Source organism: Trichomycterus rosablanca, chromosome 24 (assembly GCF_030014385.1).
Source record: "Trichomycterus rosablanca isolate fTriRos1 chromosome 24, fTriRos1.hap1, whole genome shotgun sequence".
NCBI lineage: Eukaryota > Metazoa > Chordata > Actinopteri > Siluriformes > Trichomycteridae > Trichomycterus > Trichomycterus rosablanca.
In genome coordinates this window covers 1510001-1530527 of record NC_086011.1, presented here as the reverse complement: position 1 = coordinate 1530527, position 20527 = coordinate 1510001, and the positions used below count along the sequence as shown (strand labels likewise).

The following is a 20527-nucleotide window of genomic DNA, read 5'->3' as shown; positions in this document are numbered from 1 at the left end:
TCCTTATTTTATCTGAATTTGGGACCAGCACTGGGAATGCACTGACAAGACCTAATGGCGAGGTTGTGCTGAGATTAAAAACCCCAAATATTAGAGGTAGTGCGCTTTTATGATTTACACGAACAACGATTGGCTTGTCGCCGGAGGAGATCGACGGAGCTGCACAGAGTCAAGGGATAATGAGGATCAGGGTGTGGCTCTCCGAACACAAAGCTGATCCAGCTTCGGCAAGCCGTAGCCTAGTGGTTAGGGTACTGGACTAGTAATCAAAAGGTCACTGGTTCAAGCCCCACCACTGCCAGGTTGCTGCTGTTGGGCCCTTGAGCAAGGCCCTTAACCCTTAATTGCTCAGACTGGATTTGGATAATCTGCTAAATGCAGGTCAGCATCAGTAGAGAGGATGCGTAATGTAATCGGGTAATTGGATATGACTAGATCGGGAGGAAAATTGGAGGGAAATGCAAAAAGAATAAATCATTAACAAAATCATGTTTATTTATAGCAATCCGGTTAAAAGAACCCAGTTTCATCACAGACACGAATCTAAGAATCTAAAAACCATCCGAACGAACTGGACATGAATAAAAATGATATGAAATCTTATCCAAATAGGGAGGGTTATTACAGACTGTAAGACAGCTGTGATTTAGGGTTGGGCAGACATGATGTATAAATTCTATATAATAACAGAACCGTGCCTACCGTTACAGACGTTGCTTTACCGTTTAGTAACTGAACGGCCAATCCTTCTGTGATCTGACCCGCCCACACACTCTCTGCTTATTCATGGTAGAGCTGACGGTCAGTACGGTAGCAGGAACAGCAGTGAGAACTTCATGGCCTATACTTGAGTGTTTACACAGAGACGCATGGCGATGTGAAAAGAACAGGCGTCAGTCTGTTCCTGTCCTCTCCGACTCTGTGTGTTGTGTGTGTGTGTGTGTGTGTGTGTGTTGGGATCGTCTCTACATGCTGTTGTCCCGAGCTGCATGTTCTCATCGTCGTGTCGTACCGATGCTTGTGGTGTGTCACCATCGTGTCGTGACTCTATGCTTCAGGAAGCATAGGATCCGTTCGCTCATCTCTCCGCTCTGTGTGTTTGTGTTCTCTTGTGTTGACGTGTTTCTCTGAACTCATCCTGGGATTCGGAATCTTTTGTTTTCCTTCTCTTACCTGGAAAGATGCATGTTTATTTATTTATTTGGTTTATTTGAATATTAACACACGTTGTCTCTAGGTTTGCAACATGCCGGATCTCTGAATAACACTGAAAGAAAGAAGCTGCTCGTGGTTCTTTATGCTCTGGTGGCTGGTTTCTTTCTTTCTTACTTTCTTTCTGTTTGGTTTGGGTTTGACTGATTTATCATTTGAATTTTTCAAACGGAGCGCTCACTACATCTCAGTGCGTGCCAGACCTGTCATGATTACTGTAGAATTGATCAAGAACATTGATTAAATTTTAATATTTATAACAGCATATACACACAGACCAGCTGACCAGCATCAATTTAGGGCCTTGTTGCAGGGGCTCAAATAATTAGAGAAAGGCCAGCAGGGGGCTCGAGAACCGATCGGCACAGCCCTCCTCCAGTCTCAAACTGTCCATCTTTAACTGGTATGGGATCCCAACAACAATGCTGCACCTGCTACACTCAGACCAGCACAACACACACTGCCCCATGCACCATGTCATAACCGTGGCTTGGTGGGTAGTGCTGTCGCCTCACAGCAAGAAGGTGCATGGTGGAGCGCTCCGGATCCTTTCTGTGTGGAGTTTGCATGTTCTCCCCGTGTCCGGTTTCCTCCCACAGTACAAAGACGTGCAGGTGAGGTTAACTGGTGCTGACTGGGTGTGAAATCCCAACAACACCGCTGCACTTGCTAGACTCATACATACACAGAACAACACACACTGCCCTAAGCACCATGTCATAATGATATTGGGAGTTGCACGGGGGTTCGGTGGGTAGCACTGTCGCCTCACAGCCAGAAGGTCCTGGGTTCGATCCCCAAATGGAGCGGTCCAGGTATTTCCTGTGTGTAGTTTGCACGTTCTCCCCGTGTCCGTGTGGGTTTCCTCCGGGAGCTCCGGTTTCCTCCCATAATACAAAGACGTTCAAGTGAGGTGAATTAGAGATACAAAATTGTCCATGACTGTTTAACCAAAGTGTGCAAAACATGACATGAAATCCTAATAAATAAAATGAACTGGTGCGGACAGGAAGTGGAATCCCAACAACACTGCTGCACCTGCTACACTCATACTAGTACAACACATGCTACCATGATCCATAAATAATATATAAAATAGTTCATTCACATGACAAAACACTAGTTCTTGTTCACCCGTGTGACATTTTATAGCCAAACAAACGCCATTCGATCAGCTAACACTCTAATAGTGGCATAAAACAGCCAATCAAATGTTTACAAAACCGAATGATGACAGGTCTGGTGCACGGCGGATTAGTGGCTGTGGGAATGCGTTTCCGAAAGCCGATGACAGCAGATCACGGTGGTTCCGCTGGTTTTTCTGGTTCTGATCTTCCCCGCGTCCTCATTCCACGTGCAAGCCTTTAAAGTCTCCCTCTCGGTCCTTCTCCCAGATCCGTGTGGTGAACGCATTCCGCAGCTCCCTCTACGAAGGTCTGGAAAAACCGGAATCCCGAACCTCCATCCACAACTTCATGACGCACCCCGAGTTTAGAATAGAGGACTCCACGCCCCACATCCCCCTCATCGACGACACCGACATGGACGACGAGGCGGCCCGGAAAAACTCCAGCCAGCCGTCGTCGCCCAACAAGAACAACAACGCCATCGACAGCGGCATCAACCTCACCACCGACACCAGTAAATCCGCCGCCTCGTCCAGTCCCGGGAGCCCCCTTCACAGCCTGGAGACCTCGCTCTAGCCCTCATCGCCCCCCAATAAATCTATCACACCCATCACACAGGACGATTCACGTCTGAGAAACGTTACGAGCCGGCGCACACCGAGCTGTGCCCGCGCCGCTGACTGAACGGATAAACAAACGCTCTATTTTATTTTATTCTCCTCCGTCTCCGCGGATCCCCCCTCCGCCAGGGGATCGAGATGCTCTCTGGATCGACTTGAAATAAACACACACGAGAAACGTTTCCCATCAGATAAGAGACGGACGCTGAGAATGATCTCAACTGAATTCAGCTAACAGCTCCTCCTGCATGAATGTACACGACACCACCCCCGTCTTTATTTTCCTCTCCCCAAAATAATAATAAAAACTGTTCGGATTTGATTTTGTCGGCCGTGAAAGTGCCGTGGACGGCGAACATTAAGACTTTTAAGACTTTTGAGTATCGTGTGTGGCATGTACCTAACTATAGATCTTATATTTGGTTAACGAACGATGAAGTCTAAGGAGGTGTACGCAGGGCGCTCGACTTGCACAAGTACTTTTTTTTTTGCACCGGTGGGAAAAAGAAGAACCTACGGAGACATAGCATTTCTTATAAATAAAAAATTACGGTATACGATATACATGAATATAAAATATATATATATACTGTATATATATATATATATATATATATATATATATATATCCGGAGTTTCTCTTTGTTGGCATGTTGCCTTGTTTCTGCTTCAATGACTTATTATACTACTTTAACTTATTTATGTCCTAAGAGAATGTAATTTGTTTACAAAACCACATAGACGCGTCCTGGTTTCTTTGTAGGGATTTAAACGCTCCGGCAGACGCGTTCGAGCCGTTTAGGTGTTTTATTACAGAAGCGTGTGCTGGACTTGCCTGCTATTTTGTCATATAATGTAGATATTTTTAGAGGAATTACAAAAAAACAAACCAAAATATATATAGTGAGTGGGATTATATAACGGCATCTTAGTATTATACAACTGTTGGGATGAACTGAGCAGCTCCCCGTCTTTAATATTATTATTATTTTTATGTTTTGTTTGTTTAGCTGTTGGTTTTATTTCTATATTTGCAAATATGAGCATCAATTTCAGGTTTTACTTTAGGAAATGTATTTTTCACTCCACACGCCGCCGTGGACGTTCTGTTAACACCAAACCTTGTAAATTAAGTTCGATTCGGCCGTTCGGAGAGTCGGTTTGTGTTCAGAATCTCGTGCTTTATTGTGCTGATTCTTTTACTTGTGTGTTTATTTTCTTTTAAAGAAGAGCCGGCTTCTGAGCCTCTGAGCTTCTGAGCTGTCGACACTAAGCTAAAAAACAAACAACAACAAAAAAACACAAAAACATGGAATGTTGCTTTTGAATTTTTCTAAGAAGATAATATATAAATATCTATATAAATATATACGATGATGATCATTTTCTGCACTATCCAGATATGAATGAAATTCTGTGGTGTAAATCTTAGATGTGCTTCTGTGTGTTAAAAATCAAAGCTCGTCTTCCTGCGGTCAGTTACTCTACTCTAGCATCTCAGCAGTATTCGCTAGTCGTTCAATATTTATCTTGCGATGGAGAGGACGAACCGAAAACCCCACGGCACGGTTACAGAGGGGACCGACGTTTTCCTCCCGTTCCTAACGAATTCTTCTCGATTGTACTAAATTAAACCCACGAGGAAGCGTGGATGCTGGACGTGGATATTTAGCGCTTCATATGCAAGTTCTGATCCTGACCTGATTCATTTTTTAATGATTATTATTTTCCTCATCTTAAGATGGTGCACAAGCTTTAATCATTAGCTCAGGCATGCGTTAGCTAGTTTAAGAGTCAGAAATCCACCGGGGTCGTTCCGAAATCCTCTGTTCTGCAGTAACTGTACTCTGAGACGAGTGAATGTGAAACGTTCGCGCACAGACAGGACTGGGACCCCATCGTTAACTCCATCCTACCACACGTTCAAGATTTCTAATCGGCCTGCTTTTTCCAGGCCTAAAAAATAACGGATGCAGTTCGAACCCCCTTCCCTTTCCCCTACCCCCCCCCCCAACCCATTTTCGAGCTTACTCTTAATAATTCTGAACAATAATATTTCTTGCAATACATCAGCTTCTATGTACTGTACTTAGCAAGCATGCATTTTGTGGAACAAAGAAGAAAAACTGATAACTGATGCCACCGCTGCTTTGGGTGGTTTAGCAATTTATGGGTAAAAACGTTAAGTGTTCATTCATCTTGTTTTATGATTTTTTTTTTTAATCTATACAATAACTGTAAATAAAGAATTCAATGTTCTTGTTCATTTAATACTATGCAAACCGTCATGCTTTCTGATTGTCGCCCACCTTCTCGTTCTGAGTGTCGCCGGAATGTTTGTGGTCTGGAGAGCAGTGAACCATGTGTGATGTAAAGCGAAGGCCGTCGAGCTACGAACTGCGGCACACGTGGAGAAAGAACCTGAAAAGAGGAAAGAAAATAAATAAATATAAATAAAAAAACAACACTTAATAAATTCCCAGAGCAGCATGAACCAAAACTGGGTGTCGTTCACAGTTTGGAGTCTTGTGTGTGATGCTTTTCTGCTGGTATGTGACTTCATGAAACACAGATTTGGGTTCTTTTTTTTATGCAGTTTACCCCCTTATTCTCCCAGTTTGACATAGCCAATCCACTGCTTTATATACTGGGTTTATATTCTCCTCACACACACTCCCTCCGACGTGTGCGCAGCCTACCAATCCCTTTTTATTCACTTCTTAGTCATACTTAGGTGGCTTGCGTACGGAGAGCCACGCCCGATCTCTGCGCCCCTCCACTTTCTGTACAGGTGACCAAGGTCCCTAAACAGAGTTGATAACCCTGCCCCGGTTCGGTCTTTCCCACCCAGGAGAAAACTGGAAGCCGATTTTGCAAGTTTCCCACTGATTTTCCATCATTCGTGAGTAGTAATGTAATTTTATTTTAAATCCCCCCACCCCTGCCAGTCTGTGAAATTATATCTTATATAAACCGGTCCATGGTGCAAAAAAGGTTGGGGATCGCTGCATTAGAGGGCGCCCAGCCGACCGGTAGCAAAGCCGAGAATCGAACCCGGGAGCTCAGAATCTCTGCGCTGGTGTGATAAAAAGTTTAAACGTTGGTGTTTCTCACCATATACACCGATGAGCCAAAAAATAAGGACCGCCAGCCTGATCTGTGAAAACGGCTCTGACTCTGGTACCAGGATGTTACTTCTGTACAGTGCATCCTGGGCCATCTCTTCCAGACACGTGCACAGGATTTTCTTCTGTCGCTCTGATGTTCAGTTCTGATGCCTGTCTGCACATTGTAGAAACTTTTTACAGTGGACAGGAGTTGCATGGGCACTCTGACTGACACAGAAGGGTTCGATGCTCAGTGTTGGTACACATCCACCTCATCACCAGGATTAAAATTCTCTACAGATCTTCTGTTGGTCTGTACCAGACGCCACAGCCTTCACGTCCTCTGGCATCAGTGAGTCTCGGCCGCCCAACAACCTGTCGGCCGATACTTCAACCAAGTCGTCTGGTCCTAACGATCTGGTCCTGATCAAAGTCCCTCAGGTCTTAATGCTGATCAGATCTTCTGGATTCAACACGTGAACTGCGATGAACCTCCATCAGTCCAACATCCAACATACACACGTTTCGGGGGTGGTCCTAAAGTTTTGGCTCATCAGAGCACAGCTGAATCAGATGTCTACTTTAATGTTCTTTGTCTGTGACTGAATGATTAGTGACTAAACACATTTAGGTTATTTTGCTGGTGCAAGCTCAGGATTCGGAAAGGACTAAGTTAGGAGAAAATAGGGAAATAAATATATATGTGGACACCCTTCCTTATTACCAAGTTCTGTTGTTTTAATATAAATAGAATTAAATATATGGAATGATTAAATGCTTCTAACTCGTGGCAATAGTTTGGGAAAGGCCCTGTGCACAAAGTGAGGTCCATAAAGACGTGCATGGCTTGACACGGGTGTGTAAGATGCTAATCAGTCTTCCAAAAGTATTTGGACGTCTGACCATGAGCTTCTTTTCGGCTAGAACAACAGCCGCTGCTCTTCGAAGGAGACTTCTCGCAAGACTTTGAAGCGTGTCTGTGGGAATTTGTGCTTATTCAGACTAAAGATGACAGCGTTTATGTGTATATGGCTGGGCGCTGAGCTGTCGAGTGGTCCTGAGGTCCGGGCTCTGTGCCGGAACACTGGAGTTTCTTTATACCTTTTAAACCTTCATGTCTTCTTCAAGTCGTAGGCAAGCGGGTAATCAGAAGGTCGCTGGTTCAAGCCCCACCACTGCCAGGTTGCTGCTCTTGGGCCCTTGAGCAAGGCCCTTAACCCTCAATTGCTCAGATTGTATACTGTAACTCGTGTAAGTCGCTTTGGATGAAGGCGTCTGCTAAATGCCGAACTATGCACAGGGACACACTCATTCTGGAACAGGAAAGGACCTTCCCTAAACATAAACATATCATTTTAAAACAACTCAAGCAATCAGAAAGGGGGCAATTACTTCCTCACACCCTCATCTGTTTTTTGGGCAACCAAAACACTTTAGCTTAAGCTGCTCTCAAACTGTATCAGCAGGGGGCGCCACAGAGCTGGAAATATAAACCCCAGTCACACCACTTCACCATGTCTTACATTATTCTCAAAAGTATGTGGACACCTGAACATGAGCCCCAAACCATGTCATTTAATAAGAGGGGCATTCATGTTTATGTTTAGGAGTGTGCCTGTTGGAATTTGTCCCCAGGTAGTCAGAAGAGCGAGGTGATATGTGAGGTCAGACAGTGATGTTGGTTGAGACCTGTCTCACAACTGACGTTCCAATTCATCCCAAAAGTGTTCAGAAGGGATAAGGTACATAATTAGTACTGGGACACCCATTCGAAAAAAAATTATATACTTTTTACTTTAACTTTGCAGCAACAGTTTAGGGAAGGGCATGAGTGTGCCCCTGCGCAGCTTAGGAATGAACTAGAATATCAACCATCAAGGCCCAGTCAGGAATTGGAAATGACTAAATAAACACCTACAGTATTTAGCATATTGAATCTTATTTAAGGGCAGTTGTAGCCTGGTGGTTAAGGTGCTGGACTAGTAATCAAAAGGTCGCTGGTTCAAGCCCCACCACTGCCAGGTTGCAAACTGTTGGGCCCTTGAGCAAGGCCCTTAACCTTTAACTGCTTAGACAGGATACTGTCACAGTACTGTAAGTCGCTTTGATGAAAGCGTAAAATGTAAATGTAATCTGATTTTATGCTGAATAACCTTCCATTTGGGACCGACACCAAGGGTGCACCGATATGTCGCCTCCCAACGATGGACAGGTTCACGTAACATCACGCACCCTCTGTATTTATGAGCCCAGTCTGGGATTTGAACCCCCAGGATTCAGATGCTCTTACTATCACGCCAAAACCAGAACTGTGAATGAACAGTTTTATGTGGCTGACATATGAGTGTACGTAAACTTATGGCCGAGTGTTTGAGTTGCACCTCATGCTAATCGTTCAGAAAAACGACCGATGGGAGCACAAATGTTTAGCCAACAGCGATTGTTCCTATCTGGGCCTTTCGCTCGGTGAGAAACGCCGCGCTGAATCAGAATGAGACTGAATCAATACGGAGTCAGTTCGGCTTTAACAGCGGATCGTCGATTCCTCCTGCTCGCCCCAGACAGGCCGGATTGTGGTTCCGCGTCCCGTCCCGACGCCTTCCAGGTGATCCGAGGTTAAAACTGCTGGGCTGCAATTAATCATCAGACGTAAAAAAAAATGCACTCGGTCTCTGAGAACGAGCGTTCAGGAAGTTCCTGCGGTCGGTGGCTTTTGAGAGGAATTCTAAAGCATTTTGGGAGCTTCAGCTCCTGCATTTATAGCACGTGGGAAAGTTCAGCCCCGCAGCGAGAAGAAACCGTCCGATTTTAATATTTAAGCAAGGAAAATTAGCCGACTACAAGTAATCCAGACGGTCAACAGAGCTGCAGTTAATGCCAGGATTGAGGGTATTAGCCTGCTTGTCACGCTGGGCTGTTTGTTCATTAGAAAGCTTTTAATAATGACACGCTAGGATTTCCACGCTTTGTAAATAAAATAAAAGCAGAAGGACAAAAGGAAAGGTTTTAACGTGCCCTCGCTCGCACCCTAAACACAAGGTTCAAACATTCAGAAAAGGAACACGGACAGAAAAATAAAAATCGGAAGTTGCGGGCGAAGCTCCTGGATGTCAGGAGCGCTTCATTAACATGCAGCGACGTGCTCCGGCACTTCGGCGGAATACTTAACGGGCTCCCACAGGCGGCCCGAGATTAAGGCTCGAATAAATTCAAGTCCATGCGCGGGCCGATTTTCCAGAAGAATGGACCTTTATTAAAGCCTGGTTGAATCATGCTGCTTTCCTTTCCACCCAATAGATGTGGAAGGTAATTGACAGTCCTTTAGAAAGAACCAACACTGGTGCTTTTTTTTCCTTTTTTTGGACGAGGATTGATTCTGAAATTACGCCGCCTCTGGGTCTTTAAAAGGCCGCGCTTGGTAACGTTCTAATGAGATCAGCGTACCTACGGTTCCTGTTAGGGGAGCCTGTTTGTGCGAATGACATGGGAAACTAAGAGAACAAACCCAACACACACCCCTCCCCAACACACACACACACACACACTTTACCTCGCAACCACCACCACAACCAAAGGAAAAAAGTCTCAGTTAAGCAAAAGCTTCCGTTGTTCAGACTCGTTTTATTGTCGTGGCTCCTGGTCGAGGTTTTAGCAGAAACCTTTGAATCCGCTGCCATGAGTCAAAAATCATTCAAGCCTGGCAAACACACACTGGGTGGTACCTACACCAAACATTATCGTTACATCGTTGTACTGTGTCGAGCAGGCTTTTGTGTCTGTATGTTTTTGTTTCTTATAGGTTTTGAACCGATTACAGGACCGTTCAAAACCACAACGTAAAAAATCCTCCCATTGTTTTATCAACATTCCGTACAGACCAGCACTGAGATGATCATTTACATTTGCAGAATTTAGTGAACATTTTTTATTTAAAAGTTTAAAGTTGTGACAGTCTGCAGTCTAAGCAGTTAAGGGTTAAGGTCCTTGCTCAATGGTTTTGATTACTACTATAGTACCTTAACTGCTAGGCTACAGCTGCCCCTATAAGAATTATTTACATATGGCATGTAGCGGACACTTTTATCCAAAAGCGACTTACAGTTGTGACAGTATACAATCTAAGCAGTTGAGGGTTAAGGCTCTTGCTTAAGGGCCCCAACAGTGGCAACCTGGCAGTGGTGAGGCTTGAACACCCACATTTTCTACATTCAATGTCATTTATTACACATTTTTGTAATACAGACTAAAAAAGTTTTCAAGCCAGCAGTTTTGAAAGTCTGCTTAGTTTATAGCCGATTGACTGAGAGTGCTTACTCGTGTATTAGCCTACCAATCACACCAGATGAGTCTCACATATATTAATATATATTTTTAATACTGAGACATTTTGTGATTTCAGTCATAATTCTGTAACGACAAAGAAATTGAGTTATTTCATTTTGTTGAAAGAACATTAAGAACAGCAGCATCCGGAAAGAAGTGAAAGAAGCGGATAAAGCTCTGTCCGAATTGTTCAAAAAGCCAAAAGGACAGAACATGATATGTTGTAATGAGGGGTCAAACTGAGGGTTAAGAGGTCAAATCTCTGCCTACCGCACTAAAAGAACAAAAAAAAACAAAAAACTGTGGATATCTGCGGGGGCTTAAATCCACACCTTATCTCAGTCATGATCAATACATCGGGAATGTTTTATAAATATAAACTCACTTTGACTGAACACTCCTTGATCTGTTTCATCTTAATCTTGTGGGACGAGCTGCCATCTCCAATTTTTCAACATTACTTCTAGAAAGGCCTTCTAAAATCCCTCCTGTACCTTACTGTTAAGATACAGGACAGCAAACACTGAGAGCACTGGGTAAAATTGTCCATCTGTGAAACATGGTGGTGGTTGCATCATGCATCCTGTGTCAGGGACAGGACGGCCGGCAATAATCGAGGGCTGGAAGAACGCAGCCTAATACAGAAACGTCTATAAAGAGCTCACCTTAAGATCTTGAAGTATAGTATGTCTGTGGGAATTTGTGCCCATGCAGCCAAAGAGGATTTGTACAGCCAAGCGCCGATGTTGGTGTTCCGGTTCATCTTCTTCATGTCGTTATAGAGCTCGTGCAGTCATGCCGGATCAGGAAAGGGCCTTCCCTAAACTGCTGCTGCATTATATGTTAGAGGCATGTTATTTCCCTTATATAAATATGATTTTTTGACACCTGTGTGCAACTGTTTTGAATTAATAAATTGAAGGGGTGTCCCAATACTTTTGTCCACAGTGTTTCAGCAAAATTCAACAACTGCAACCAATTTGGCTTCTATTATAAATAAATAAATAAACAGGTTAGTAATTTATACCCCTACAGCAAAACGTGATTAAAATATGATACGTTTCGATTATAAAAATGTTGTAGCCTTTGGTAAAAGCATTAAAATGACAAAATAATTCATTATTTTCACTAGGACGTGATTAAAAGAGACATCAGACGCCCACAGCTAACACACGAGCAGCCCTCAGGAAAGCTGTGAATATTTCAGTACGATAAAATAACGATCCGTTTCCCCGGGTGAGAATAATTAGTCGCTGATTATGATACGAATAACCTTCACCTTATGCGGGTCACCGCGGGACGGCTGACGTACGGACGACGCCCGCCGAGCTCAAGCTGCTCCTCTCCACCGTCACGCCGAACACACAGCAGCGCACCAAGTCCACTTCCACTTCACACACTCACTAGGTTAAAAAAAACACCCAATAAGAATCTGTTTAATTACAGCCAAATAAAAATCAAATCGCTCAAAGTCCCTACGTCTCCATTAGCTCATTCCATACACAGAGCGATTACGGTTTAGATTTTATTATTCTATTCTTACATGTCTTCCTTTCTCCTCCTCAATTAGTCACGTCCAATTCCCCATCACGTCTGAGCAGAGCCGCAGACTAGCACACGCTCTCTCCAGTGTGCCTGCAATCACCAACGGCTTCTTTTTACAAGTCAGAAACAGGGTCACACAGAGAGCAGTATAGCGTACAGAGTCTTTTGCATCCATTTTTTATCTTTAAATCTTCTAAGCATAACTGTCCAACGAAGAAACTGTCTGGTTCGTCTCACATATGTTATTAAAAGCACTCTACATGGCCAGAATTATGTGGACACCTGACCATTGTGGGTATAATTAGGAGGGGTGTACACAGTTATTCCTAGGTTTCTCGGGCACATATATTCATGCTTTTATCTTAATACTTCACCAGGAATAAAGCTTTTGAAGTAGATATGCTTGTGCCTTTGATGATGATGAAGAGACGTCCATCCCGTCCCGTTTCACACAGTCGTTTTCAGTTTCCCACCTCCTTATTTTTTCCAACCATTCTCCCTTTTCCTGGTAATCGCCCCATGCATCGCTGCAGAGAATCAAAGGACACAAGGGTTGCTTATTCTCCAACCTGCAGCCTGCATTGCCATAGAAACATATTGTTTGTATTGCTTGACCTTGTTTTTTATCTTTGTGTCTTTCCAATGCCTTTAAAATCCTTTTCTGCATGCTTAACAAGGGACGAGCTTTTACACATCAATGCCGTGATATACGCGCAGTTTTCCTTTCACCGAGTGCAAAACAGAACCTCAGTCACAACCTATAGGATCTCTGTGGGAGGACTGTGGGCGAGGGCATTTTTAGATTTTATGCCCCTGGGTGTCTCAGCAGCATATTTAGATGTCAAAGAGACACAATCCAAAACAGTGCAATAAAAAACACACATCGGTACAGAAAACAGAAACAGTGTGGGAATACACACACTATTAATCACGTGTCTCCGGGTCTACAGATTTAAATCAGATTGTTTTTTTATTAATACTTAGCAAACAATCATACTGTGTTTTGCATCGTATATCTTCTCGCAAAAATGCATCTCAGACCTTTAAAAGCGGTTTGAGTGAACAGAAAGATCAGAATCTATCCTGTGTGATTGTCTACCTGCATTTCTAAGTGGGTAATGGGAATGCTTATCTTAGGTAGCAGCCAGGTTTTAAGGTTAATAATAGTGTCTAAAGAATTTAGAGCAAAAAAAAATGAACAGCTCTGCTATTCATTTAAAACATAAAGACCTGTTGATATAAAACTTGGTAATGTGTTTGATTTTGTAATTGGACTTTAAGCTTGTTGGTTAACTGGAGACTAACAATAGTCGGTTATTGGTTAAAAGAAATGGTTCTGCATCAGTGTGTAGGTGGGACAGGGTGTGTCAAAAAAACATCCACATGAACGTCATGATCCAAATCTGTTGATGCATGCTCAATAATCCAGGTACACAAATCCACAAAGTTGAATCAGTTCATCTGGACACAAGTTTGTTGTAGAGATACGTTTCGCCCAACGTAACGAAAAGTATCTCTACAACAGACTTGTGTCCAGATGAACTGATTCAACTTGGTGGAGTCATGATCCAAAGTTCACCAGCAGAACATCGACCTTCAGTCCAGTGCGTCCTGGTGCAAACCTTCCCTCACCACTGCTTTTACTGGTCCTTTCTTCATGAAAGCACATTTTTGTTCCAATACTACAGAACAGAAAGCAGATGGACAGTTTACAGCATTTATTACTTTTTTTTATTGACCCAAATATAATACAAAATGCTTATACAGTGTATCACAAAAGTGAGTACACCCCTCACATTTCTGCAAATATTTCATTATATCTTTTCATGGGACAACACTATAGACATGAAACTTGGATATAACTTAGAGTAGTCAGTGTACAGCTTGTATAGCAGTGTAGATTTACTGTCTTCTGAAAATAACTCAACACACAGCCATTAATGTCTAAATAGCTGCAACATAAGTGAGTACACCCCACAGTGAACATGTCCAAATTGTGCCCAAATGTGTCGTTGTCCCTCCCTGGTGTCTTGTGTCAAGGTCCCAGGTGTAAATGGGGAGCAGGGCTGTTAAATTTGGTGTTTTGGGTACAATTCTCTCATACTGGCCACTGGATATTCAACATGACACCTCATGGCAAAGAACTCTCTGAGGATGTGAGAAATAGAATTGTTGCTCTCCACAAAGATGGCCTGGGCTATAAGAAGATTGCTAACACCCTGAAACTGAGCTAAACCTTTTGGCCAAGGTCATACAGCGGTTTTCCAGGACAGGTTCCACTCGGAACAGGCTTCGCCAGGGTCGACCAAAGAAGTTGAGTCCACGTGTTCGGCGTCATATCCAGAGGTTGGCTTTAAAAAATAGACACATGAGTGCTGCCAGCATTGCTGCAGAGGTTGAAGACGTGGGAGGTCAGCCTGTCAGTGCTCAGACCATACGCCGCACACTGCATCAACTCGGTCTGCATGGTCGTCATCCCAGAAGAAAGCTGACGCACAAGAAAGCCCGCAAACAGTTTGCTGAAGACAAGCAGTCCAAGAACATGGATTACTGGAATGCCCTGTGGTCTGACGAGACCAAGATAAACTTGTTTGGCTCAGATGGTGTCCAGCATGTGTGGCGGCGCCCTGGTGAGAAGTACCAAGACAACTGTATCTTGCCTACAGTCGAGCATGGTGGTGGTAGCATCATGGTCTTGGGCTGCATGAGTGTTGCTGGCACTGGGGAGCTGCGGTTCATTGAGGGAAACATGAATTCCAACATGTACTGTGACATTCTGAAACAGAGCATGATCCCCTCCCTTCGAAAACTGGGCCTCATGGCAGTTTTCCAACAGGATAACGACCCCAAACACAACCTCCAAGATGACAACTGCCTTGCTGAGGAAGCTGAAGGTAAAGGTGATGGACTAAACCCAATTGAGCACCTGTGGCGCATCCTCAAGTGGAAGGTGGAGGAGTTCAAGGTGTCTAACATCCACCAGCTCCGTGATGTCATCATGGAGGAGTGGAAGAGGATTCCAGTAGCAACCTGTGCAGCTCTGGTGAATTCCATGCCCAGGAGGGTTAAGGCAGTGCTGGATAATAATGGTGGTCACACAAAATATTGACACTTTGGGCACAATTTGGACATGTTCACTGTGGGGTGTACTTACTTATGTTGCAGCTATTTAGACATTAATGGCTGTGTGTTGAGTTATTTTCAGAAGACAGTAAATCTACACTGCTATACAAGTTGTACACTGACTACTCTAAGTTATATCCAAGTTTCATGTCTATAGTGTTGTCCCATGAAAAGATATAATGAAATATTTGCAGAAATGTGAGGGGTGTACTCACTTTTGTGATACACTGTATATTGACCCAAATATAAAGTTGCAAAGAGCACTACAGTTAAAGACCGCTAACTTAAACGTGCTGAAGTCAATTTGATTATTTTCAAACGCATGAGTGAGTCAGTTACAATAAAAATAATAATAATGAATTATTACATTTGGATTGTATATTAATATATTCTTAAAAACCCTCCCAAACTGCAGTTTTACTGCTCTTTCAGCACCATTCAACATACACAAGCAAATAAGAAGGTTGCTGTATGAATACAACAGACACTTTTAATTAATAAATAAATTAAATTAATAATAATGGTCAGTATGGAAGGCTGAGACTGCACGGAATACCGTTACTTCTTTTAGCTGTAGTCATTAGCCAAACTTAACAGCGTCAAGCCATAATAAAAGTGTCAATTTGAGTTACTTAAACTACAAATATCAACTTTAGCACAATTTATAAATGTTAAAATAAATATAACTGTAATGACGCATGCATATTAACAAAATCAAGTAGTTTACTAAGTTTCATCTAGGTTAGCAGTTAGCCAATTAGCAAAGGCTGCTAATCGATAAAAACACAACATTTTCAACACTACGAAAACAATAAGTTTTAAATTGATAAATAATGATTAAAACAGTTAAAATATAATACATATATTACCTCAGCTTGACTGGGCTCGGGATTAATACGCTTCGTTTTTGTTTATTTTGTAGAACTAATTTTTGGGCTGCGTTCCAAATCGCACTCTAAACACTAGATAATGTATCTGAATAGTATTAGTAGTGCACTAATTAATATAAACTTTTTAGTATAGTAGTTCATGATTTGGGACACAACCTGCATACATTTTTTCCTAAAGGATAACCATGACATTAGTTTTAATATAATCGTTTCTGCACTAAACAGAGGAAGAGCTCAACTATATTTCCTAACACTTATTTGCTTTTCAGTAATAAACCATGCACCCCTAAGTTCTGCATGCAGATTGTTGATGGGTAGGCAGGTTTTTGGGGGAAATAATAATAATTATAATAAATATTAAAATACAGACAGCCTCCATCTCAATACATAGCTAACCATGTCTGTGTAGACTCCCGATCGGCTGATAGCACAGCTGAGATCCAGATTCAAATCTGCTAGCATAGAGACCAAGCTCCAAATTTATTAAATAATAATAAAAAACATAATTAAACCTCATCTGCTTGCATTGTATTCTGTCACAGTTGTAAGCCGCTTAATAAGAGCATCTGCTAAATGCCCTAAATGTAAACAAGGCTGACTGAATATAAGATTTTTGGAAAGTTCTAAAAGGCCAGTGTTCTTTCTGTGTGCAGTTTGCATGTTCTCCCTGTGTCTGTCAGGGTTTTGTCCGGGTGCCCTGGTTTCCTACCATAATTCCAAAGACATGCAGACATGCAGGCCAATTGGAAATACTAAAAAAGTGTTTGTGTGTGTGTGTGTGTGTGTGTGTGTGTGTGCTTCCGCCCAATGAATCAGACCCACCTCGATCCTGACCAGGATAAAGTGACCAGCATGAATTTCCGTAAACAAGCAAATATTTGCTAGTTGAGCAGAGATGCATTTATCAGCACTTTTCTGTCAGATGGTATCAGAATCAAATAGAAGGAAGACAAGACAAACACCTTTATTAGAAAATACATTGATGTTCTTGTTTCCTAGCAACCCCTCCATCCTGTCTCATCTCCGGTCCCTAGTTAATCATGCTGTTATTTCCCTGATGACTCTCACACCCCGGTCAAAGACATTTCACCTGTTGTTCATGTTCTTCAAATATAGATTTGTTAAGAATTCTTTAAAAAGCACCAATAATTGCTGTCCCAAATATTACAATATCAACTATTTAAGCTATTTAATCACAATTAAATTCTACAGTATTATGTTATCATATTTATTCATATAGGGTGCAGCAGTAAATTACACAAACCGTGGTCATATAACAGCTTCCACTTTTCTTGGAAGGCTTTTCACATGAACTTGAAGTGTGTCTATGGGAACCTGTGTCCGTTCACTTAAAAGTCATTTAAAAATTTAATGTAGTTATTGGTGTTGGACGAGAAGGGGCGTCTCAGATTTGAAAGGTTCCTTGCAAGTTACCATGTCCTCAGCACAGCAAACTGGAAAAGTCCTTTTCTAAACATCTGTAACGAAGTTGAAAGCATATCATTTATTTTACAGAATTGATGTTATACACCTGTTAGCAACAGATGTGAGGCTAAAACAACAGAACTCAATAAGTAAGATGGGTGTTCATATACTTTTGGCTCTATAATGTATAGACCTTAAATGAGTTTATGGTACAATACAAACTAAGGGTTCATCTCTGGGAGTGTATGTTTGCGTAGTTATGCACGGTTAAAGGGGTTTTGTATGGTTCTTTGCCTGGTGGTGGTATAAACTGAGCAATGGTTTGCACGGTGTGTGGAAGGTCTGTCATTTGAACACTATTGAATTAGGACTGCTCTTGCATTAAATTCTCAGTACCCCATATGTTTACAATGCAGAAATGAAACATGTTGCTATTACAAAAACAAGCCTCTGATTTTTTCTTTTTTTTTCTTTTCATCATTCAGAAACAGACCAGTAAGTCTGGATATCAACCAGCTTCAGTCGTGCCTTGTTTCTCAGCAGAAAGAATTGTGTGAATGGCAGGAAACTAGGAGTTCCCTAAGCCATGGAAAAGCCTGACCTGGTCACCATAGAACGCTCAATTAGGGGTCATTCGTCATTCGGACGCAAAAGAAATAGGACACAGTGTGGGGAGAGCGGCCACCAAAGACGCTGGCAAACACTGTGTTCTCGACTGAGTCACAACAGGTTCAGATTCAGAGCTTAGATTCAATTCATTTATGTATTTATTTGTAGAGTTTAAAGAGATGTGGGCCTAGACTAAAGGTAATCGAACTCCCTGAGCGGCTTTGTAATCGAAAAAAAGTAAATTCATCCTCCCCTTGGTGTCACTTTTTGGTGACATAAACACAACACAGGAGAAAAAGATGAAGGTTTAAGAACACTAGTCATGGGATAAATAGTATAATAGTCTGAAAATGGTAGGAAATTGGTGATGCTAGATCTATGTGTCATGCCTGTCAAACTCCATTCTTAAACTATGCTAATGAACAAACAACAAAAACAATAATAATGACAGTTATAAGTTAGCTTTCCTCCACAGTGATGTAAAGTAAAAGAACATGTTTGGTTGCAGTTGTCGCTGGTAAAGGTGGTGCACCCATGGTTCAAATTATGGATGGATTAGAAGGTATCTGACCCTCCTAATTAATACTTGGACCCACAAAAAACTTCAGACAAAAGCTAGAAACTATACATATAAAGCTGACCCGTCCCCACCCAGTTGCAACCAGTTATGCACCAAATCATTTATTATTATTATTTTTTGCTGTGATGACATGGATGTTGGGTAAGTTTGCCTCTGTGAAATAAACAAAATGCTCAACAAAATGATTTTGTATCTAAATAACCTTGTTTAAAATGATATTTTGCTTAATGATCTGCAATTACTGCAGGATGTGCAAAAACAGACAATCAGAAAGGGGGCAAATACTTCTTTGCACAGCATTGTAATTTCTTGCATACATCAATGTCATATCAGGAAAACTGGATTAAAACCTGGATGGGATGGAAACCCACAGTGAGTGGGTGAGTAAGTGGGTGAGTGGGTGAGTGAGTGGTGGGTGAGTGAGTTGGTGAGTGAGTGGGTGAGTGGGTGAGTGAGTGGGTGAGTGGGTGAGTGAGTGGTGGGTGTAATTGGGAGCTGAATAAGTGTGCTGGTGCTGAAAGAGGATTCGAGTCCCGTTACCTCATGGCTCTATTCCAGCGAGAGGCGTTCTGAGACCAGACAGTGGACCCAGAGCTCAGGAGCAGCAGGAGCAGCAAACCCCTCCACCGTTCAGCCAGGAACCCACCAAAGAGCCTCCTCCAAACACCTCGGTGTCCCTCCACACGGATTTAGATCGTCTTTATCCCTCTTTTATTCTGTGATAAGGACATTAAACTGACCCTCGGGGTGTGAGACTGATACTGACGGCAGGTGACCAGCCAAGGAGGGATTAAAAACACGGTTTTATTTTGGTAAGTGATGAACCAGCTCCATTAACTTCATCTCTCAGCACTATCAGTAAACTAGTCAATGTACTGTATAGTTTGCATGCTTTACACATGGACCCAGACTTGATTTTGCATGCATGAATCCTGGATTAATATCGTTTGCAGTGCTTCAGGTATGTATTTAAATGATTTAATCCCATTTTGCATGATTTTACATGGTTTAAGAATGATTCTCAGGTGTCTGCATGAATCAGTCATGCTATATATTTTAAAAAAACCTTCAGTGAATGAATGTGCATTTATGAACTCTACATGAGCAATTGGGTGACAGTTTTAAGATCAACAAGTTTCAATCATAAAGATTTTAAAGACGTTTTAAGAAAAAACTTGAACAATTTCTATTAAATGGTTTAAAAAAGTAAAAGAGGCACCAGATTTCCTTTCTGTTTCTGAGAACACAATGGTAAAGATGGTAAATTTAACACAAATGCAACATCTATTTAAAAACAAAACCCTAAAAGCATGTTTCCTTCTGGTTTGATAAGATTATTAATAGTTATACACATTAAATTTTATTGATTGTGAGGATAAGTGCAAGAAATAGCCGAGATTTCTTCTGTTTTCTAGTTCTGATGGTTTGAGAACATTTTACTGGTCCAAACAGATCTGCACGATTTTTATCTGCTGTTTTTAGCACAATCATGTAACCTGAAAGGACCTGAAAGGAATCTTTTTGGGTTTTGGCGACCAGCGTTCCCATGACAGGATTGGATAGCTAAACTTGCAAGAGTTTTTGGATGCTTCTTGATTATAAAAGTGATTTTAAAGGGGGAAATACTGGGCACAAACAAACAAACACAAATTCTTTCAAAGTCAAAATATTTAGTAGTTCAAGCACCAGAGGTACAGGAACCCTACTGTTCTTGTTAGGATTCTTCTTTGTATTCTTTTTCTCTGATAAAACAAAACACACAGATCAAACCATAACTCGTACAGACATGACACTTGGTAAACAGGTAGTGGTCCTTCCTCCCCGCTGCTCAGGCGCTCAAGCTCAGCTTGATTGACCCCGTGGTGGCGCTATAGAGTAGCGTCAAGCTTGAAGATCCATGTCTCCAAGTCTCCTATATACAGGCAGGTACCATAGGAGGTTTGTAGGTTATGGCCAAAAAAAATAA

At 42.1% G+C, this 20527-nt stretch overlaps 2 protein-coding genes and 1 long non-coding RNA gene across 20 annotated transcripts in view; 2 read left to right on the top strand and 1 right to left on the bottom strand.

Annotated features, from left to right (window-relative positions):
• The window catches only part of atp2b2 (ATPase plasma membrane Ca2+ transporting 2), a 111084-nt gene extending 105849 nt beyond the window's left edge, over positions 1–5235 (top strand). For 12 of the 14 annotated variants that reach the window (XM_062986656.1, XM_062986651.1, XM_062986653.1 and 9 more), the window contains one exon: positions 2607–5235. In XM_062986656.1, coding sequence (XP_062842726.1) covers positions 2607–2915 — 309 coding nt within the window. In that variant the 3' untranslated portion in view covers positions 2916–5235. The remainder of the gene's footprint in view (positions 1–2606) is intronic. The other 2 variants (XM_062986655.1, XM_062986654.1) reach the window with 2 other exon arrangements.
• Positions 5109–16858, bottom strand: LOC134301780 (uncharacterized). Of its 5 annotated transcripts, none has more exons than XR_010007471.1 (7): positions 15927–15992; positions 13567–13616; positions 12309–12461; positions 11933–12043; positions 11669–11792; positions 11055–11220; positions 5109–5380 (listed from the first exon to the last, which is right to left on the bottom strand). It is a non-coding gene; the product is annotated as an uncharacterized LOC134301780 (long non-coding RNA). The 5 variants fall into 5 exon arrangements; XR_010007470.1 differs by having other exon boundaries at positions 11933–12024; XR_010007473.1 differs by having other exon boundaries at positions 11055–11217; positions 11933–12024.
• Positions 16859–19085: 2227 nt separating this feature from the next.
• slc6a11b (solute carrier family 6 member 11b) overlaps positions 19086–20527 on the top strand; it is a 21341-nt gene continuing 19899 nt past the window's right edge. The window contains exon 1 of the mRNA XM_062986155.1: positions 19086–19373. The gene's annotated coding sequence lies outside the window, so the exon portion shown is untranslated. The remainder of the gene's footprint in view (positions 19374–20527) is intronic.